This window comes from Pangasianodon hypophthalmus, chromosome 13 (genome assembly GCF_027358585.1).
Source record: "Pangasianodon hypophthalmus isolate fPanHyp1 chromosome 13, fPanHyp1.pri, whole genome shotgun sequence".
NCBI classification, from domain to species: Eukaryota; Metazoa; Chordata; class Actinopteri; order Siluriformes; family Pangasiidae; genus Pangasianodon; species Pangasianodon hypophthalmus.
Genome location: NC_069722.1, coordinates 3,525,253 through 3,548,263, shown reverse-complemented (window position 1 = coordinate 3,548,263; position 23,011 = coordinate 3,525,253). Strand labels below are relative to the sequence as shown.

General features: G+C 38.7%; 1 protein-coding gene across 6 annotated transcripts in view; it reads left to right on the top strand.

Moving 5' to 3' along the window:
* si:dkeyp-72e1.9 (syntaxin-binding protein 4) overlaps positions 1-23,000 on the top strand; it is a 24,743-nt gene extending 1,743 nt beyond the window's left edge. Inside the window, exons 2-23 of one of the 6 annotated variants that reach the window (XM_034310118.2) lie at positions 3,523-3,634; positions 5,071-5,144; positions 7,300-7,395; positions 8,963-9,032; positions 9,375-9,449; positions 11,081-11,160; positions 11,328-11,448; positions 11,611-11,752; positions 11,941-12,047; positions 12,192-12,327; positions 12,449-12,515; positions 14,507-14,598; positions 14,679-14,775; positions 14,864-14,991; positions 15,114-15,206; positions 16,844-16,909; positions 17,047-17,235; positions 17,830-17,946; positions 18,396-18,445; positions 18,537-18,646; positions 19,065-19,122; positions 20,637-23,000. In XM_034310118.2, the coding sequence (XP_034166009.2) occupies positions 3,523-3,634; positions 5,071-5,144; positions 7,300-7,395; positions 8,963-9,032; positions 9,375-9,449; positions 11,081-11,160; positions 11,328-11,448; positions 11,611-11,752; positions 11,941-12,047; positions 12,192-12,327; positions 12,449-12,515; positions 14,507-14,598; positions 14,679-14,775; positions 14,864-14,991; positions 15,114-15,206; positions 16,844-16,909; positions 17,047-17,235; positions 17,830-17,946; positions 18,396-18,445; positions 18,537-18,646; positions 19,065-19,122; positions 20,637-20,700 (2,144 nt within the window). In that variant the 3' untranslated portion in view covers positions 20,701-23,000. Of the gene's footprint in view, positions 1-3,522; positions 3,635-5,070; positions 5,145-7,299; positions 7,396-8,962; positions 9,033-9,374; positions 9,450-11,080; positions 11,161-11,324; positions 11,449-11,610; positions 11,753-11,940; positions 12,048-12,191; positions 12,328-12,448; positions 12,516-14,506; positions 14,599-14,678; positions 14,776-14,863; positions 14,992-15,113; positions 15,207-16,843; positions 16,910-17,046; positions 17,236-17,829; positions 17,947-18,395; positions 18,446-18,536; positions 18,647-19,064; positions 19,123-20,636 lie in introns of all 6 variants that reach the window. The other 5 variants (XM_034310117.2, XM_034310119.2, XM_034310116.2 and 2 more) reach the window with 5 other exon arrangements.
* The last annotated feature ends 11 nt before the right edge of the window (positions 23,001-23,011 follow it).

The window sequence follows — 23,011 nt, the reverse complement described above, 5'->3', positions numbered from 1 at the left end:
ATTGATCTCATTTAATAGAAGCATTATCTTTGTTGCTGTGTTTTATGATTTTGTGGGCGCTAATTCAACATGGGGTATTTTGTTTCCAAATATACAATACACTATTAATTAATTAATTAATTCTTCTCTTTATTATTATTCTTATTATTATTGTAGACCTATAATAGATATTTGACTGTAGAATACGAGTAGCACTTGGATATGTGTGTGTGTGTGTGTGTGTGTGTGTGTATGTGTGTCTGTCTGTTTGTGAATCTGCCTGGCGACACACTAAATTTAGAGTGTGTTGAGCAGGTCAGAGTGCTTAAAGTAACAAGGCTGAGACCTGGATGAACATTGTCTCACGCTTCTACCTGTATACACACATTAATACACTCTTATACACACTAACACACTTGTTTTAATCTTATTAGAGGTTTGGGTAATGAGCTGATCAGTTAAAGGAAGTGTGTTAGAGCAAGAAGCACACTTATGTTTCAGCCCAGAAGTCATGGAAAACGTGTAAGACAGCATGGAGCCAAACCCTGCGGATTCTGAAAGGTGGTGGTGGTCAGAGGTAAATCTATAATCCAAAATTCAGACACACAACCAGAGGTCAAAACCAGGAACTGAGAGAAGATGATTAGGAAAACAGAGTTGGCAGGAAGTAGCGATACTGAAATGCAGTGAGAGATGAGCAGGTGGTTCAGTGGGTAGTACTAGCTACCTCACAGCTCCATGGTCTCCAGTTTGGGCTGCTGTCTGTGCAGAGTTTCACATGTTCACACGTCTGCATGGGTTCTCCAGTTTCCTCCCAGCTCCCAAAAACATACCAGCAGGTGAACAGGATAAAGTACCACTAGATGTGAATGAGTGTGTGAATGTGTGTGTGCACGGTGGACCACATTAGACTTGGCGTCCCATCCACAGTGTATTCCTGACTCACACCCAGTGTTCCCAGGATAGACTCCAGATCCACAATGACCAGGATAAAGCGCTTACCGAAGATGAATGAATGAAAAAAGATGAGATTATTTTTGGTATAGCTGTATATGCCTTAAACCCATTTCACACAGAGATAAGAGCTAAAATTCATCTCAGCCTGGATGGTAGATGCCAAAATCACGAACGTAAACCAATTACTTAGCTAGTCTATTAATGTAATCACATAATTATGTTACATAGCTTAATTAATATTAAGATAATACACAAGATTATTTTCTTTTCAAGGATTTTGCTGTACTGTTCACTTTTTCCATTTTTGAAAAGTACTATTATTATTATTATTATTATTATTATTATTATTATTATTATTACAGCATGAATCCAAAGGGGATGGAAAAAGTTGATGACAGTGAAAATTACCAGCATGTCTCTCAAGGCCTTCTGGAAGCGAGCTCGTTTTGAAACAGATGGATCAGTGTGCACTTCCTCTACGTGCCTGTAGAGGGCAGAACTCAGCAGCCTCTCCATATCACAGCACTATATTCAAATCTGGTTTATCCTCCATTCTGGAGCATATGGAAGGTCAAAAGAGCAGTTTGGAAAGCAAAGATATGGAGGCATGAGCCAAGATTGGCAGTTGTTGACATATGGCTATGATGGGAACTTTAACTTAGAACTACTTCCTGTTTACTCCTTGTTTAATGGACATACTGCAAGTAGCAGAAAAACTCCTTCTGAAAAGCCATCCAAGCTTTCAGATGTTTGTTTCCTTTGGTTTTTATCATTTCTGACAAAGCACAAATCAGACCTTAGCCGGTAGTGTAAGCTGTGATCCAATTACAGATATCGTCTCTCTGGATGTATCCATCACACATCCATCATGCTTTTGTTCTGAATAAGATAACAGGTTGAATGATGAAAGAGAGAAAGAGAGAGAACAAAACACTCTCCTCAAAGCAGACTGGATTTTAATCCTATAATCTCATAACCACCCGCTGCGCAGATTCAGTGATTAAAGTTCTGATGCAGTGAATAGATGCCATGGCGAGAGGAAGAAAAATCGTGTGTGTGTGTGTGTGTGTGTGTGTGTGTGTGTGAATGAGTGACGTTGGTTATGTTTATATGAACACGATCATGTAGAGGTTAAAGCTCCGAAGCTCCTATATGACGTGGGTTTCATGTCCAGTTTTCCCATAAAAACAAGAATAACCAATCCGAAGTTATTTCTGTAGCACTTTTAACAATAATCACAAAGCAGCTTTACAGAAATCTGGATGTAGATTTAGATCACTAATGAGAAACCCACAAGCGACAGTGACAAGGTAAAACTCCCTGAGAGGACATGAAGAAGAAACCTTGACTCGAAATGGAACCGTCCTCTTCTGCGTGACATCGGATAGCGTGATTATAAATCATTACAGTATACAGATGTAGAAGAGTAAAGACAAACAGTGCTAAGTGTAAGAGTGTAAGAGTAAAAGTCAAACAGTACTAATATGTACAGTATGTTAAATAACTGCTTTTTGCATATCGGAAGGAAAAATGTGATGCTAGTGATGTCACATTCTCTCCATCTCTTATTTTAACCCCAGAGTAAATGTAATTAAGAGATTGGAAAATTGAGCCACTCGAGCTGAGCCAGGATTTTCTGCAAACACCCAATAAACTGAAAGGATGATGGGAAAGAAGGATTTTTGCTTGTTGTTGTTGCTGCATGAGTGTTTAAGTGAATATGTCATGCTGTCTCTATCTGGGTCAGTGGAGATGCTTGGTGTTTGCTGTGTGTTGGTCTAACGATGGTAATCTGTATGAACACCTTCTGTCGCTCGGTAACATTATGCATGTTGAATAGTGGACACATGGCTGGCTCTCTGTCCATCACAGAAAAACTCTGTCTAAATATACAGCGGATCTCTGTGCACTATGAAGCTACTGCATGTAAATAAATACATATAGTGAATATTCGATTGTTAGAGGAGAAATCCTGGATAACGCACAGTTGAAACAAGCAAATGGAGATTAAATAGGTTTTACTCAAAGTGGGGAGGATTAGGGGTTTCCGGCTTTTGTGCAAATCCTGAAAGCCAGCAGAAAGAAAAGATCTCATAGTGTCATATTCAGTGAATCTCCAAATTACACTGAGCATCCTGTGTGTTTATGATGCCGAATTATAAACGAGAAGGATTCTGATATGACTCTATATTATTGACTTAATGATGTTAATATTTCACATTAGTGCATATTGTTGTGTATAAATGCTAAATGCTCTTAGAAACAAAATGTAAAATGTAAGAAAAATGTATGGGATGGGATCCATCCGCCTCAAGGCTCGAAACGTTGTGCCCTCTGAGGTGCTTTTCTGCTCACCACGGCTGTAAAGAGTGGTTATTTGAGTCACCGTAGCTTTCATGTCAGAAGGTCAACCAGAAGGTTAATGATCAACCTTCATACTCTATTGTAGTATGTTCAAAGTGGAGATTGTTCTCATTCATAAAATACTAAGATTTTCTTGCCATATTGCATAAAATATTCATCTGGGTTAAAACATGGTGATGGTAAGGATGATGTGTGTGTGTGTGTGTGTGTATGTGGGATTAGAGGGGCTGGAGCATGTTGGAGAGGAGCTTTACCCTGCACACAGGACACACACTAATTCATTCGAGATGCCCACGTTTTCCGTCATGTTTAAAGGAGCTGTCATCATAAGCAGGTAAAGAAAGATTACTCTTGTTTGAGGTTATAATTTATTAAAAGAGACATACATTTGAGTGCAGCTTTGCAGTGAGCACTGGGGTTAAAGCTGTGTAAATTGCTTTACAGACGTGTAATATATCAAATTTAATTTTCTAAACTGTGTAAATATAGCTTTTGTTATTCAGAAGTGACCATGTTTCTGTGGCTTTCCCAAAAACTAACAGTCACCTCAGCCCTCATCCACTGGTGACGACAAAAATGCGCAAAATGACTTCAAACCTATATTTAGTCAAAGTGCCATTAATAGAATCAGGATGAACGGAATTCAATTTTTGTTTGCTTATCATATGTGGTAGTTTCTCTAACGCCATAAAAAGCAGTTGGATTGTACATATATCCTACAGTTATTGTAACTCCTGGCAGATCAGTGTTTGTGTGTATGTGACTGCGCAAATTGTGCACAGCTGAAAGTTCATAACGCTGGTATTGGTCTTAAATAGAGCTATAATACATTCTAATTAGATGCTCATTTAAAGAGAAAAATTAACACCCCACATGCTATCTCAGCTTTTATTTCTATATTTGTATATTTGTCCTGTAATATTCAACTTAGTTGTAGTTAATCATTATTTTAAATATATATTTATATAAAAATTATTTCATCATTAAAAACACCAGCAGTGCATTTATAGTAAATAGAATTTACGCCTAATGGGTCTAATTCAAAGCGAGAAATACAAACACAGCCACAGAGGAACTCTCTAATGAAATCCCTCTAGAGAATAAGTTACAGTTCAAAGATGTTGGTCAGTGACTTACAGTACACAATAGGAGCACACTTGTACTCGTGCCAAATGGAAGAGGAATGTTGGGGTATAATATTGTCACACAGCTCACAATATTATCACGATATTTTGTTTTAATCAGTGTACTATATGTGCCTGACTCACTGGGCAGCACATTGTGTGGGTTTTTGTTCTAGGTGTCCCCCACAAACTGTTCTTGGATCAGTGATTTGTCTATTATGTAATGATTCGCATTGTCTTCTTTGCCTGGTTATCAGTCACCCTTTGGATTGTGGACTTGAGTGAATGTATTTGTGACAAACTGTAGTAAAAATTCATCTTCAGTGAGCGCTTTATCCTGGTCAGAGTTGCAATGGATCTGGAGCCAATCCAGGGAACACATCCTGGAAGGGATGCCAGTCAAAGGGCATCACACACACACACACACACACACACACACATTCACATTTTACTCCTGGTTTCTGTGGGGATCTGGCAGGGATGGAGATGGTTCCTGGTGGCAGTTGACTTAGGGCCAGCAGGGAAGGATACAGGACACTGTTTGAAAGGTTTTTTTTTTTTTACTTTATACGTATAAAGAATTCTCTGCAATATAACAAGAGTAAACTTTTCTCCACCCCATCTCTCTCTCTCTCTGTGTGTGCAGGACGCTGATGGGGCCATATGGAGTAGATCGAGCAGTGCATTTGATGCAGTTTTCAGACTGTGAGAATGGATTAGGTAAGAATATTTGGAAAAACAGACATCAGTGTGGTTTCTCTCCATCTGTTTTTTATGAATATTTTAAATTGATACATGAGGAAAAACTGACTGGAGCTGGTAGAAACTGAGGAAATGGTGACCAACAAAACCAGTGTGGCAAACTGAGTGGAATGAGTGGAATATATACACAGAGTGATTAAGGTGCATGGGAAACAAGTGTGTGTAATTAGAAGCTTGATATTGCCTTCAAGTCCGGTCAGAAATCTCGTAATTACGAGGTGTGTGCACTTGAACACCACCACAGTTACAACTTGGGAACTTTTTCTATGAGCCGTGAGTTGAGGGCGTTTCAGTAACAAAAAAACTCATGACAAACTCATAACAAAAAGTTATGACTATAGCAGGTGGTAAGATTTAGGTGGTAATTTTGCATGTTAAATGTTCAGTACAGTTATAGTTTGTACAGTTGATGAAGGAAAAAAAGAAAAACAAAAGAAATTTTCTCACACAGTCCATTTTTTTCTAACGGCATTCATTTTTTTCCAACCAAAACCACTTGAAAACACACCACATTGTAATCATGATGTCTTAACTCATACACGCAAACTTCTGAGGAGGATGACTTGAGCAGGGATGACTGGTGGGAATCGAGGGATTCTGGGAATTGGAGTTCCCAGAGAACAGAGAATTTGTGACAAAGTACTGGTGCTCCAGAAGAGTGGAGGTTATTAAAAAATAAATCTGGAATGCAATGTTCAGTAAGCACATATGGGCATAATGGTCAGGTGTCCACTAACCTTTGGCCATATATTGTATCTATACCAAAACCTGTTTTTATTTCATCCAACTTACGATGCATGTGGGGCTCTAAAATATCACACACTGTAGTTGTTTTGACTCTCTCAGCACACACACACACACACGCACACACACACTTTTAAGCCTGCAGGCTTGCATTCTCTTTGTTGTATTTACACCGAGCTCTGTGAGGCAGCGCTAAGCTCCTTAACCCTGTTCTGCTTACAGCGCACACTCAGTCCATCAACATCACTGTGTATAAAACCCACTGCAATCATACTCACTGATGCACTTAGACGGCAGAATGCATTATACGACATCAAACACACTGTCAGAGAGAAGCCTTTTAGCTTTTACGGTGTGTATCTGCATTTTAATTATGTTAAAAAGGGAAATCCGTCAGGCCTGAATAACACCCCGGTGTTAGGAATACAAGCCAGAAGAATGAGATATTTTTTAAAAAATATTGGAGTATTTCTGAAATTTATCCTCACTTTTAAAGTTTGACCTTGGGATGATGCTGCTGCTGCTGCTGAAGATGATGATGATGATGATGATGATGTGCATTTAGTTTCTGCACACTACTAAGTTTTTACCTAAAACTATAGCTATGTCTCAAATCACATACTTAACTGTCTAGTGTGTTCACTCTAGCCTATTTTTCACTTTTTGCAGTTAATTGTCCCATCATGCACTGCAGAACAAAATGGAGGGCAGATATGACAGAACCGACATGGCAACTGATGGCGTTGGTTAAAAAAGTAAATTACACAGTAAACACTGTTGATTAATTTAGCCAGAGTCTGTTCTACTCAGTAATACATAGTAAACAGTTTTAGGTAACCAGTTAGTATTAGTATTAGGTTAATGCGTGTGATTTGAGACACAGCTTACACCTAGATTCTGTAAACATAATCAGTTCCTGTATTCATTTGCCATTAAAGTCAATATGTAAAAGAGCTTTGTGTTGAAAGTGCTACCTTGAGGTGGTGGGGCCACTGGAGTGACCAGTAAACCCACCTGCCCCAGTACTGTCCCAGCCCGGATGATGTACTAGAATCTCCTACCGTCTAAATAGCAGAAGTGCTACGGTCTGAACAATTCAAAATGGCTACCACGTGAGAGACCATGTGGATATTCTACAGTATGTTTTCGGACGCCACTGCAAAATGGAAGATCCTGAAACTGGTGCATTACAGACACAGTTTAAGTCAACTGTATGTAACAGGTGATTATACTGGAGATGTCTTTAGCTGTGTTAGTTAGTGGGAACTTACTGTGCATGTTGCTTACTGAACAACACAACACATGGCACTGATTAAAATCACACAGTTATATCCACTGTTTCAATATTCACCCTGCAATCCTTCTTTAGGTATCAAAGTCATTGGTGGTGTGAAGGAAGTAACAGGAGAGGAGTTTGGAGTTTATGTGAAGAGGATCTTACCAGGTGGCCTTGCGTCTATTGATGGTATGTTATTACTGCTGTTATTCATTTGTACTTGAGTATGTGGTTTTGAAGAGCACACACACACACTGCTTCACAAAGAAAAGTCGCTAGGAAAGTGAACAGTGGTAGCTAATTGCTGGAATTTGGTTGCAGTTTGGAGACCTTTTGTTAAACTAAGCACCGAAATTAAGAATTCAGACCTCAGAGGTAACTACATACTTAAGCTCTCTTCAGAAGTTACACGAGAGTTACGCACACAGGTTGGAGTTTGAGTAAACCAGACGCATGTTTGAGTAAACCAGACACAGTTATGTGCGGTTCTGCGTTTAACCCCGTTGCTCTTGTGTGATATCAGCTCAAGTGAGGAGCAGTGTTAATCCAGGTGCCACTGTCTGATAGTTAATGTAATCATAATATGCCATGCTGAAAAATGCTTTTAGGCTGAAAATACACTCAAAAAAGTCTGCAATGCCATTTGAGGCCGATATTATATACATAAATATGACTATTAATTAATTAAAAGTGTGGGCCCTTTAAAGTCTATGGATGTTTTATTCTGCATGAAGGACATCAGAGATGACAATGTCTTAATCAGAGACATTACTTATCTCAAAGTCTGATTTTTTTATGGATAAGTTTTGAATTAAATTAAAGAGAGCTGTACTCAAGAAAGCGAGGAGCCTGGAAAGTAAACCGGAAAATAAGCTTGGGTGCGTAACTCTACTCTGAACATGAGAAACTTTCCCTGAGTAAATAGTGAGATAACTTTTGGACTTAAATTGTCGACTCTAAATACAGACTATTGACCATGGGTAGGTTGCTTAAGGGTCTTGTGCTTGTTCATCTGATCTGTAGTTTGTTTGCTTTGCTGTTTCAGAGGAGGCAGGCAGGATTACACACCTGACACATCCAGGAACAAACTATCAAATACAATAGATTCAAATGACGCTGTAATATTTACCAGGCATGTCCTTAATGGCCAGCCATTGGGAATCCTTGGATCGTTCCCTTTTCCTTTACATCTCTAAAAATAAGCAAACTGATGTTGAACGGTTGTGACATGACTTCACTTAGGAGATATAAAAAGAGCACAGTGAGGTGAACCTGACCTACATCTGGAGAGATGTTTCTAGAATAGAACATAGTCCAGGTCCTGTACATTTTGTAAAGTCTGTCCTGTTTTAATACACTAGATTTAGCTTACTAGTCAGTTAACACACTTTTAATGATCAGTGTGGTGTTGTGCGGGTATGGTAGGCCAAAAGGATTTGGGAAACACTGATATAACACATACTAACACACTCTAATATTTCTAATTGGTCAAAAATGTATCAAAGCAATAGTTTCCCCCCATAGCAAACAAATAAACACTTACCAGTAAAGTGACCGTGTGTTTGGCAGGAGGATTGAATTTTACATCGCATTATTTGGTCGGTTTATTGCTGGGTTGTGACTATGACGGTGCTAAGTTATGTATTTAGAATCATATGTGATCAGTCTGACTCATTTAAAACCATAGTTTTGTGCTGTTATTATACCATAAAGTGCATGTAAACATACTCAGTCTTGTAATTTTTTTTAAATTTAGGACACCTACAGCCTGGAGACCAGATCTTGGAGGTGAATGGAGAAAGTTTGATTGGTGTAACGAGTGAGAGGTGCGTCTCATTTTAGACCAAGCTTTAACGTTTTAAAGCAATGATTAACTTCAACTCAGTTACTGAGTTATTATGAGTCACATAATAATTATTTGTAAGGATAACATAAATGATACCTTTATTTATATAACATCTATCAATTCAAACAAATAACATGTAACTCAAAGGCATTTGCATTGTGTGCAAAAGTCAAATCTACAATATCTATCCATCTATCTAACTACTTATCCATCCACCATCCATCTGTCGATCTATTCACCCATGAATTGTGAATCCTTGCATTTGCTTTATTTAATAGAATGTGATTTTTCTTTCTTTCCACTGTTTTTCCTCTGCCTCCAGAGCGGTGGATATTCTCAGAGCTGCTTCATCCACAAACCACATGCGTCTTCTGATAGCACGAGATGAGGAAGCTCGGTAAGACACGCACACAGATGAATCCAAAAGTCTGAGTATGTAACCAAGAGCTGTTTTTATTTGATCAGTTATGAAACACTAGTACTAGTACACTAGTACACTTTTTCTTAGCTGGTTCTTATTGTTTAAGAGCCCTGATTTGCAAAGAATAATTGTGTGAATTATGTATTGTCAGTAGGTAATAATGGGGAAAACAGAGAAATCTCATACTTATTGTCACTAATAAACATGCATTTGGTGGAAAAAAAAAATACGTATGAGCAGAAGCATGATGTCTCAACCAAACAAAGTGCAACTTATACAGACGTAATGATTACACCAAGCTAGATGCAGCTACAGAGGGTGAAAGCAGTTGTCAGTGGGCGTGGCTAGAGGGCAGAAGTGAGCCAATCAGGAGATGATTAACAATCCAGAACATCATCCTTACATACCTAGAAACATGGTTCCATCTAGCACTCTAAAGAGTCTGTCCATCTAACTGAGGGAAGATTTAAAATTTCTATGTAGAACCTTACAAAAGAGAAAATCTGTCAGAAAATGCTATAAACAGAACCTCTTTAGAAAGAACCCCTGAGGAACCCTTATTTTATGAGGGTATATAAAGGATTTAGGTTTCCATGCCATGTAGAATCTCTAAAAAGGGTTCCTCAAGGGTTCTTTGGTTAGTTAAAGGTTCTTAACGTGAAACCTTTTAGGTTTTTCCCAGAGGGATGAACTGAAAACCCATTTCGATAAGTGTGTGGTGAAACATCTTCAAGATTTTAAACCACGTCCAGTTCCCTTGACTTAAATCCTGTATCCATTATTCTGAGGGTTCTTTATGTTACTATGAGGTATTATACTGGATTTGAGGGTTTTATACCAAGTTTATAGCTTGATAGCTGGTGGATAACTGCCAAACTAGCTAACTATTTAGCTATTTACATTAAGAAACTACAGTTTCTAGCCCTTGGTGTAACACTATCCTAATAGTTATATTTACTACCTTGCTTTAAGAAGCTATTAGAAAGCTAGCGATTGGTATTTAGCTAACATACTCCAATGGCAGCCTTGTGTTACTGGTCTATTAATAAGCAAGCTAATTCAAGCTAGCTAGCTTTAGGAAAGTCGTCTATTTATGTAGTAATAATAATAATTATACTTGTTCCTTTCGTATAAGCAGCATAGGTAACCACAACGGTCAGCACAATGGGATGAGCTTTCTCCGTTGTGGAATTTGTGTGAGAAGAGAAAGAGAGCAGATTGCAGGGAAACTAAGCTGAGGAGATGAGTCCCGAGTCTTTAATCCGTGCTCTGTCTTTAACCTGTGTTTAGAGGATTAAAGATCTCCCACAGGGTATGAAGGCTTGCAATCATCCAGGTCATTTCTATATGTTTGGCACAATAAGATGACTGGACTCGTGTTATTATCTTGAAGATGTTTTGCGTTTCAGTTCAGAATTCCATAATCAGTAAAGTCTTCAGGATAATACAATTCCAGTCGCACTGACTGATCTGTTTGGCCTTGTGGAATCCAGATGGAGTTAAAATATTTCCTTGGGTTAGTTCACTAAAACTTTCCACACTTCTATACACTAAACTTACAGCTCTAAATAAGTTTTAATGGTATTTTCTCTTTATTGCTTTTTAAGGAAAGAATTTGCTGAGCTGATGGAGAAATACGGCTCTAACGGCAGTACTGGCTCCACGAGGAACTCCCCCATTCAGCACAGTACGCCTCATGTTTCTCTCTACATGCTCCAGTCTGTGCTACGTTTTACACTATAGCCATTTTTATTCAGCACAATTTTATACAAAAGTTCATACAAAAAAGTATAAACACTATAGTGTTTGATATCATATCAAGTTTAGACCTTTTGGTTTCTTGTGTTAAAGCAGGCAAATATTTGGACAGCACATCATCAGGGTCCTCGTCCAGATCCCAGAGTCCTCTGCTGCTCAGTCCAGCTGGGACTCAGAATGCGTTCAATAACACAGGACAGCTACTGCGCTCGCTCAGGTATACCTCACACACACACACACAGACACACACACACACACACACAGAGTTTCGTATTTGTCAGAAATTGTGTATGCATTCATCATTTTGTTTGTGCTTGACATGTGTACATGCTTTTTTGTATGTGTGTGTGTGTGTGTGTGTGTGTGTGTGTGTGTGCAGTCACCCAGGTGAAGGTGTGATCCAGCTGATCTCAGTGGTTCGCTCCAGCACTCTGGGTCTCTCAGTCAGCGGAGGCTCTAACAGACCAGACGGCCCAGCCGTGTTCATACAGGAAGTGATGTCGGGAGGAGACTGCCATCGGGTAACACATGCTTGCTTTACAAACATAACATTCAAATAAGTGTGTTTGGAAATAAAATATGAAGACTGCAACATTATGTGTAACATAGAGGTAGAGGTCTGAGGTGTTTAGCATTTTAGTGTCTTTTGTCAGACTTTAGCTGAGTGTGTGATGATTAATGGAGTAGAACTTTGCGTTTTTGCGTGCAGGATGGACGACTCAGAGCAGGAGATCAGCTCATCGCCATTAACAAGGAGTCGCTGATCGGAGTCACACACGAGGAGGCCAAAAGCACCATCAACCGAGTGAAACTCAGGTGAATACTGACATTACGACTCACACTGTGTTGTGTGTTATGTGGTGTTGTCTCTACAGCTTCTAGTGCACCGTAGAACACACCGTACTAGATGTTTATGAGTGATCTGTATGTAAGCGAGTTCTCTGCTGTGTTTCCCTGAAGCCATGAGCCGATGGTGGAAATCGCCTTCATTCCAGGGAAAGGTCATTTTCCCTGCAGCACGTCGTTACACAGCGGAGTTCAGAGAGCCAGAGCGAACGGATACGGCAGGTTAAAAGTGCACGTCACCTCTGCTGAGGTGAGCACAGGTTAAAAGAACAGCTCTTTTCTTTTCTCTGGAGCAATTACAACAACTATGTGACTTTTTTTTTTTTTTTGGATAATTTTAATGTCTGGTTGTATGTTTGTTTTTTTCACAGGTTCGATCAGAAGACACAGCACCATCCTCTTCTCCTGACATCAGTCCCGCAGACATTCACGCCTCAGGTACTATATCACCATCATAATAATAATAATAATTCAGAGTGCCCTTTGTTTGTAATACACATACATTAAATTAAGTGCTGATTGTATACAGACAGCTGCAGAAGTGTTGGCACTCTTCAATATCTGTGGCTGATTCTGATTGGACGGAAGGTGTTGCTTAATTTTCAGGCTACAAGGCAAATCCCTCTTTCAACCACGATTCTATAGTAACAGCTCATTCGCAGGGACTTGTAGGGCAGATGCTCCACATAAGTGCATTAAAATTAGTGCATAATTGTTGATATGGTGACGTTTTCTTTAAGGAGATGTGTATTTGTCATTTATGAAGGAGTCTCCAATGTCAGAGGCTACTTTAAGTTTTTCTTTTTTCAAGATTTTTTACGCTTTGTGACAAGTGGCATTTTTTTTCTCACATTAACTTTATGAGAAAGAGAAAAAAGAGAGGCTGCATTAATCATACCTGTAAACTTCAAAAATGTTATTTGGCATGGTGGTGTGGTATAAAAGGAATAAAACTTCAGCACTTCGGGGTGTGCAGTTATTGGAAACTAATCAACTTCAGGGCGGCAACAGTGACTCCACTTCATCACACCAACCTGTCGTTTGTTATTTTCCTTTAATAGTCTGACCCAGAATGTGGTTTATTCCTTAAATATTAAACACATAAAAACTTAAAATTTTCACCCACTTTTCCTCTAACAAAAATCATTTTGATGTATGATGAAAAATCTTAATGGTAGAAATTGTCATATGACTTATATGGATTAAAAACCAACTACATGACAAATATAAATCAGCTGTCGAGGACTGAAGGATTTAAATAAACCTGCTCTGACAATCCTTAACACACTGTCAGGTTTTCTTCACGTCCTGTTCTCGGTGTGAAGTTTCTGTTGCTTGTAAGTAAATAGTAATTCTCCGTGATTGTAATCCTGTTCTCCATGGCTCAGTAGCTGTCCTTCAGAAACACACACACACACACACACACGTCTCACCTTGGAGTTTAAAGTGTGTGTGGCTAAAGCTGAAGCATTTAATTATGTTTGCAGTGCTCAGGGTGCTGGAATGCTACAGTACAGCAGAAAGCTGTGTGTGTGTGTGTGTGAGTGTGTGAGAGAGAGAGAGAAAAGGTAAACACAATCACTTCTTGTTTTTTTTTTTACAACCAATGACAACCACAGAGAACTGTGTATATCTCTGTGTTCAGAACCGCCCGCCATGTTTGTTTTCTGTCACCACTACAAAATGGCCGACTCTGAGAATAGTGCACTACGTAGTGCATAGGGCGCAGTTTCAGACACAGCGTATTCCGTCACTTTTGAGCATTTTCAGCAACTCTGCTCTCATCCTCAGACTTCTTGCTTCTTTCCTTTCTTTTTGTCTCTTTTCACTCAGGTTCTCTCCTTTCCCCCTATTATTTTTTGTCAAATTTTATTGTTTCTTTCTTTCTCCTTCCTGTTTTTTTCATTCTTTCTCTTTCTCTTTAACTTAAATTTATTCTCTCTTTTCCTCCTTCCTCTCTTTTCTCTGTTCAAATCTGTCTTTCTTCTCTCTTCTTCTCTCTCTAATCCCTTTTTTTTGCTCATTTCTTGTTTTTTTTTCCTTTATTCTCCTCCCTCTTATGTTTGTCCGTGTTATTTTCTCTTCCACCTCATCTCTCTCATCCCTCTTTTCTCTCTCCATTCTCTCTACTTTATGTAATTTTTTTATTCTTAATTTTTCCCTTTTAATTCTATCCTCTATTTTCTCTCATTTCCTCATTTTTTATGTTTTATTATTATTCTCTTTCTCTCCTTTCTCTCTTTTCTCTGTCATGTGTTTCGAAAGCCCTGCATGGTATATGTCATTGTCCTAAAGATCAAGAAAACAATTATTGATTTATTTATTATTTCAGGCCACTTGTTTAAACTCTGTTCATCCTGAATGTTTTGTGGAGTCTGGTGTTGTGTACAGCTGATGTTCTGACTGTGTGGTGTGTTTTGATTTCTCAGCAGCCTTGCACACACAGAGCAATGGTGCCGCGTCCAAACCGAAAGTCTCGCTGGACCCCCACATACGACTGCGATCAGAGAAACTCGACCTGGTGAGCCTGCAGAGCTGAATCTGACCATAATAATGTGGATAATGATACTAACAGGTCGATGTTTATGGATCTGTCCTCAGGCTCTGTCTTATCTCGGACTGGATGTCACAGAGGAGAAGAGGAGGAAAATCAGAGAGAGTTTGTCCACAGATCCTCAAGGGACAGTGTCTTACGGAGGTGAACATTCTCCCATAAATGTTGTAAATGTTGATGTAAATGTTGATGATATTTCTGTGCCTACAACTAGCTTTTCTCCTTTAATCAGAGTTTGTGGAGGCCACACGTAATGTGTACCACGATAAGCTGGAGGAGGCGGGGCTTGCACAGGGACCCTTCATGTTCTCCTATCACGAGGCGGCGAGTTTGATGGACACGTCAGCCTTCCACTCACCTGTAAGACCATAACGCTGATGGATTTTGTATTCACAGAATTTACACTTCATTTTACAGTTTAGTCATTTATGCTATAATTAATACATTCCTGTGGATTAATGGCTTGTTTTTCTCTCTTCCAGACGGGTGAATCAGAGTGCAGCTACAGCAGTGAGGAGATGGAGCAGTTTCAGTCTGAGGTGAAGCAACTGCAAACACAGATGAAACAGCTAGAGGTGAAATATATCCATTCAACCACTGATTCATCCATCCATCCATCCATCAGTCCGTCCATCCTTCCCTCTGTCCACCTATCCATCCATCCATCTGTATGTCTAAGCATCTATCTGTCCATCTCTCCATCCATCAGTCCATCCATCCATCCATCAGTCCATCCATCCATCTATCCATCCATGCGTCAGTCTATCTGTCTATTTATCTATCTGTCCATCCATCCATCTAGCCATCTGTCTGTCTGTCTGTCCAACCATCCATTCATCAGTCCATCCATCTGTCTATATATCCATCCATCAGTCCAAGCATCTATCTGTCATCCATCCATCCATCAGTCCATCTATCATCCATCAGTCCACCCATCCATTCATCAATCCATCCTTCAGACTGTCTGTCCATCCATCCATCCATCCATCCATCAGTCCATGCATCTATTCATCCACCCATCCATCCATCCATCCATCTATCCAGCCATCCATCCATCAGTCCATCCATCTAGCCCTCTGTCCACCCATCCATCCATCTATCAGTCCAAGCATCTATCTGTCCATCTATCCATCCATCAGTCCATCCATCCGTCTATCCATCCGTCTATCCATCCATCCATCAGTCTACCTATCTATCTGTCCATCCATCCATCTAGCCACCTGTCTGTCTGTCTGTCTGTCCATCCATCCATCCATCCATGTGCCCATCCATCCATCAGTCTATATATCCATCCATCAGTCCAAGCATCTATCTTTTATCCATCCATCCATCAGTCCATTCATCCATCAATCCATCCATCCATCAGTCCATCTATCATGCATCAGTCCACCCATCCATTTATCCATCCGTCCTTCAGTCTGTCTGTCCATCCATCCATCTATCCATCAGTCCATGCATCTATTCATCCACCCATCCATCCATTATCTATCCAACTATCCATCCATCAGGCTATCCATCTGTCTGTCCAACCATCTGTTCATCCATTCCTTTATTTGCAGAATATACTTAAATCTATTACCATTTACACAGCTTTGTCATTAGAGTCATTAAACATTACAGTCACATCTGTGTTTGTCTGTCTGTCTGTCTCTCTCTCTGTCTGTCTCTCTGTCTGTCTGCCTGTCTGTCTGTCTATCAGCCATTTCTTCATCCATCTATCCACCCATTTTTCATCTGTCTATTTGCCCACCCATCTCTCCATTCACCTATCTACTTATTTATTTATTCTTCCATCCATTCATCCATCCATTCATCCATCTACCTGTCCAGTCCATTGATCTATCCATTCATTGATCCATCCATTTGTCATTTATCCATCTAGCTATCTATTGCCCATTCAATTTTCCATCTATCCATCTATTCATTTATCTGTCCATCTCTGTCTATTCCATAGTTCATAGATCTATCCTCCCTACCATCTATTTATTCATCTATTTGTTTATCCATTCATCCATCCATCTAAAGGTGGAGCAGACCATCTCTAAACAGAGGATAAAGATCATTACATCATTTACATCATGTCCTCACAATAGTGACATCTTTACACACCAATTCACACCTCCAAGTTTCATAATATCATGTATGTGAAATAGTGGAAATTATGTGCAGAGGGTGTCTGGAGATGTTTTATAAGAATAATTTTGCTTTTCAGGGTTTAGTGGAGGACACAGAGGACAGTAAAAAAATTCTAAAGGATGAACTTCAGAAAACCACAGAGGTAAACACAAGGTTCTTGATTTCTTCCTGGTGTATGATTCTGGTTCTTCTGATTTCTGCTAAGATTCCATCCAGGTGCAGTATACCATTACTGTGTGTGTGTGTGTGTGTGTGTGTGTGTGTGTATGTGTGTTTCAGAAATCCAGCACCACAGTGGAGGAGAATGGGATGTTGAAGAGCAGGCTTCAGGAGGCTGAGGCTGTTCAGATGCAGACTAACAGTGCTGAACAGGACTACGAGGAGGTCATCCGGCTTCTGGAGGCTGAAATCAAAGATCTGAAGGAGCAACTCACTGAAAAGAAACACACGAGTTTGCAGGTGGCGAACGTAAGTAAAACTCCCAAAGGTGAGATGAAATATCCAACTACTAAAACAGACTCCAAATAAGCCAGAAGAAAACTGGTGCTCATGTAAACTCAACGGTTGTGTTTGAGATTAGGAGAAATTCTAATCATTACACACCATGAAGGGGAAAAAAAAACTTTTCCAAGTGATGAAAGGAAAAAAATGACTATATTTTTCATTTTATTGTGGAGAAAAATACATTTAATAAGTAATAAAACACAACTGGGTTAGGTGTTATAGTAAATTAATTAACAATGGGGTAGTCTGATGTCCATCTGTCTATTCATTCGTCTATCCATCCATACATCTGTCCATCCAACCATTTATCTGTCCATTCATTTGTCCATCCATCCATCAGTCCATACATCTGTCCAGACATCCATCCATCAGTCCATACATCTGTCCATCAGTCCATCCATTCATCGGTTTATCCATATATCCATCCATCCATCCATCCATCCACCTTTTTTGCACTTCATGCTTTATTCCATTACCATTTACACTTCCTAGTGTTACTGAATATAATTTCTAAATATAAAGTCTGAAGCAGGTTATTAATGGGACTTTTTATTTCAGGAAGACATGATGGAACTGAACAAGAGGCTTTCCATTATCGACAGTCAGCTAAGAAAGTCGGAACTCACCAGGAAACATCTGGAAATCTCGAATAAAAAGCTGCTGGGCTTTGCTCATGTAAACAAAAAATAATTACACACCTTCAATAATGTTTAACACCAAACCATTAATAATGTGGAAGAAGTTATGCATTTCTAATGCCATGCAGAAAAGAAGGTGCAGTTTGTAATATTTAAGACTTTTTCTAGACCAGTAATCATGTATTTCAAGGATAGCTTAAAGGAAGGTTCTCAGTAGTGCCATGGATCTTGCTGGTTTCTTTATTTGAAGATTCTGTTTACAGTTTTATCAGGCTGGAAAATTAGCCAGATATCTAATCACCTCTGCCCCTTTTCCTTAAACGGCAACTTGTGAGGTATATTTAGCTGAACAGAGGAAATAGGGGATTGGCTGAGCAGAGGGAATCGTTTGTCAAGATTTTAATTTCAGTTCTGTAATCATTAAAAACTGCTTCTTTAATACATCTTAATACATCTTTATAAACATTTTTATAAATTTTTTTACAGAATGTTCACAAAGTCCTCACCAGTGGCAGTTTATTTGCGATGGAGAACAAGTGAGTGACTAGAAAATTAGTTAAAGTTGACAAACGTTAAAACCTGTAAACTCCGCCTTGTGCTAATCTCAAGCCCCACCCCTTGCACCAGGTCGCCCCTGGCAACAGACAGTCCGGAAATCTCAGACTCCACCCACCAGCTTGTAGCTGAGGCCAGAGAGCTCATGGAGAGGGTGTGCTCACTTTGTGCAGATGATCACAGTGAGTGACATACACACACACACACACACACACATACACACACACACACAACATTTTCCCATAACAGCAGTGGTTTATTCCTCTTACACCACAGCAATTAGCCATCTATTATATTTTTTGTTAATTAAAGAATGACACATCATAAATGTTATCCATTTATACATGTTGTGTAAGGTCCGGAAAACAAGTTCCTGTTATCAGTGGTTACTATAGAAACGATAACATACTGTATTAGAACAAGTGTATTAATATTAACCTGTGATTTTAAAAGTCATTTTAATAAGATCAATATGCCCAAATATGGAGAGTATATGGTTTTGTCCATCTAACTATATCTTGTTTGCATTCTCAAATAAAATATTTTTAGGATAATGGAGCAGATAATTTGACTTTGTTTTTTTTGTATCTTTCTGTGCAGCGTTACCGCAGATCACTGAGGGATCTATCACTGGTCCAGGGTTCGAGTGTGTGGTTGAGTAAGTTCAGCAATATATAGTGTGTATTCAGGTCCTAGTTTTTATGCCAGTTTTACATTTCCTGCGTAAAAATCTACATCCTAAACCTCAACACTAATATACGGATTGGGACAGAACCTCAGGCAGCAGCCAGGTGCCATGGCCACTGCAAAAGCTTTGTTGTGACTGCTAAATGCTTAGCTAGCTAGGAAACAGCACTTAGTTTCAACATAGTTATTTTCGATAAACTGTTTATGACAGTATTAGGTCATTTGGAATGTGACCCATTGGTTGAAAAAGCACTTTCATATTTTTTCTTGCCAGTGTGTAGAAAAAGTCATGTACTCAGCCAGTTGAGGAGAAAAATAGGTTCATTTTGGCTCATGTCGCTGTCAGACAACTCAGAATTATCTGCTGGCATGCAGAGCTGTCTGTCCTCATATCCGCTCTGACTGAAGCTTTAAAAACTGCCGTGACAGGATTATTTCTGAAATGCATAAAATGTGAGCAAATAGGATTATATTAAGCATTTCTCTTCCCTCACTAATCAGAAAGTAGAGAATATATTTTGAAATTTGGATATTTATATCAAATCCTTCATAGAGAATATTCATGTCTACAAAAAACATTACTGAGTGTGCAAATTTTTTTAGGGAATACTAGTGAGGTCACTATTCTGGAAAGAGAAGGGAGCACAATTTTTAACAAAGAATACAAGTACATGCACTAATTATTTAGGGAATACCAGTGACCGTAGTATTTTTTAAGGAAATACTGTAAGTGTATTTTTTTTGTTGTTGTTGTTGGAATACCAATGACTGTATTACACTGTATGGCCAAAAGTTTGTGGACACCATGCCATCCTACCCATAATGTTCTTGTTGAACATCTCATTCCAGATTTATTCCCCCTTTGCTGTTATAATAAGCTCCACTTTTCTGGGAAAGCTTTCAACTAGATGTTGGAGCGTGGCTGTGGGGATTTGTGTTCATTCAGCTACAAGAGCATTAGTGAGATCAGGCGCTGATGTTGGTGAGGAGGTCTGGGGTTCAGTCGGTGTTCCAGTTCATCCCAAAGGTGTTCAGTGGGGTTGAGGTCAGGGCTCTGTGCAGGACACTCGAGTTCCTTCACTCCATACTTAACACACCATGTCTTCGTAGAGCTCGCTTTGTGCACAGGGGGATTGTCATGCTAGAATAGGTTTGAGCCTCTTAGTTCCAGTGAAGGGAAACTGTAAAGCTACAGCATACAAAGACATTCTACACAATTGTGCGCTTCCAACTTTGTGGCAACAGTTTGAGGAAGAACCACCTATGGGTGTGATGGTCAGGGGTGCACATACTTTTGGCCATATGGTGTATCTTTTAGGGAATACCAATGACTGTACTATTTTTACTGGGAATACCAGTGACTCTACTTTTCTTTTACTGAGAATACTAATGACTGTGCTATTCTTTAGGGAATGTTACTGACTGAACGAATTTTAACGTTATAAGTTTTTAACATGTACTATTGGTTGTGTCCTTGTCTCACAGAGTGAATCATCAGCCTCAAACGTCTCTTGCTGGAGTTCACGTTAAAGAGACTCGATGTCTCTAAAAGAGCTCAGAGAGACAAACACAAACACCAAAACACATCAGTGCAAGAGGAGGATAAACAATAATCCACTTATTATTATTATTCTTTAAACTCAGTTCAGTTCTAAAGTGTGTGTTACATTTTATCAGGCATACATTTTATCAAGGGCCTTGTCCCCCCGAAGCACGATTCATCAGTGTATTTGTTCTGAAAAGTGCTATAATATTTAAGACATGATACACTCTGAACTGTTACTGTAAGCAGAAGCATTGGGCAGGTTGAAAGTGTCTTACAGTAACCACTGTTACTGGTTTTGTTGTAAATATCCCTGTCACGTGTTACACACTGTCTCACACACACATACACAGTGTATTACAGTACATACACAGTGCATTATGAGTAATACAGTAATACAATACTGCAAGAATAACACTGTCTGAACACAGCAACAACTATGATTTGTTAGAACAAATTCTGATAATACTTTACATTAAAGGTCCCTTAACCATCATTATTTGCTGCATTAATTAACATTAATACACCAAAAGTAATGATAACAAAGTAAGTTAACACATGAATTAATTACTGTTTCTTTAAATATTAATGAAATACACCCGCTTTGACTGTTTATTTAGCTCATGACTCAAAATAAGTATAAATAAATTAGCAAAATTTAATTACATCTTCTTCAGGCTCCCAAGTGGCACAACAGAAAAGTGTTCACCATTTCTCTTTCCCCTGTCAATCACAGTGACACTAGCCGTGTATGTGGAAGAGGGTAGATAGCACTTTCCTTTGAATATGTTACGCTGCCCTGTGATGCAGCATGAGCAGCAGTTTGAAAAGATGTAGCTAGCTGTAGTTAGCTGGCTTCAACTGTTGAGTATTTGGTTTATTATTTAAAAAACATCAATTAATACAATTGGTAGTGAGTTGTTAATGTTATTAATGGTGTATTAATGCTGAAGTGTGTAGTCTATTTGTGTTAAATAATGTGTTGAATGTCCATAATGTCCATTAATGGAACCTTAATGTAAAGTGTTACCTAAATTTGTTTTCTAATATGGCTGACATTCCATCAAGAAAAAAATAACTACATAACCTCTAGCATGTACCAGCGAATCTGTACATATACAACATGCATGGTCCAGATTACCAAAAATCACCAAATCAACAGTGTTTCATATATAACACGTTTAAACACCTGATACCGTGTAACAGTCATTATGGTTCACATGTGCAATGTACAGTGTGTGTGTGTGTGATTGTGTTTGGAATTTATTATTTATTACTGATTGCACTTGCTTTAAAAATGCTCATATGTAATCATGCAATGTATCTATTTGTGTGGCCAAAATGCATTTTTGATGTTTTATTGTTTTTATTAAAGGAAGTTTGAGACTGTGAGACGTGTGTGTGTGCTAAATACAGTGTGTTGAATGTCTCTTGCACGAGGCAGGAGGATAGAGAGACTCCTAAATCCTGAGGATTTACTGTATAACAAATCCCTGCTATTTAACTGACAGCAAACATGAAACAGCAAGCTGGAAGAAGTGCACATTCTTCTTCTCCTCTTTAAATTTCCTATGGGAAAAATCTATATAGAAACAATCATTATTCAACAGCACAACTATTTTTACGATTTGCACAGTCAGGCCCAGAAGTTCAAGCGTGTCCGTGATCAAGTTTTATTTCATAAGTAATGAAATACTAATATACATCAGTCACATGACATTGCTGTGATATTTATTCAAATCCCAGTGCAAATTAAATGGTCAACTTTTCAAAGATTCAAATTTTTTTACTACAGTACAGACATTTTTCCATTTAAAATAGAGACTTGCTTAGTGTTGTATAAAATCTCTTTTGAGATGTCATTTAATAGGCTACACTGCTTGATAAGCTAATTATGCTCATTCAGGCTCAGAACATATGTATTAAGCTAGCTAATGTTAGCAATCAACAAAATTGTGATAGTTATGGTATATTTTGAAGCTTTTTTTCCAGGCGAACATTTTACATGTTGAATGAAATGTATGGTGTATAAGTGAACAAGAGATTTAGACTGCAAGGTAGTATGAGGGTTTCTCACACACTTAAACAGGGTTTATCTGTCTCACTGTTAAGGAATGCATTTTTACAGTAATTAAGATAAACTAAAGAAAACAATGTTTAATGGGGAAAAAACTTCAAGACGTTTGGATCCAATTCTACCTTGCAGTAGGAAACACTTTTAACTTAGTCAATATTGGAGCTATTTTCCTCAGGTTAAAAGTTTTTACAAAATGTACTGTAGGTAAATTTGTAAACCATATTTTATGCAAAATGGTGA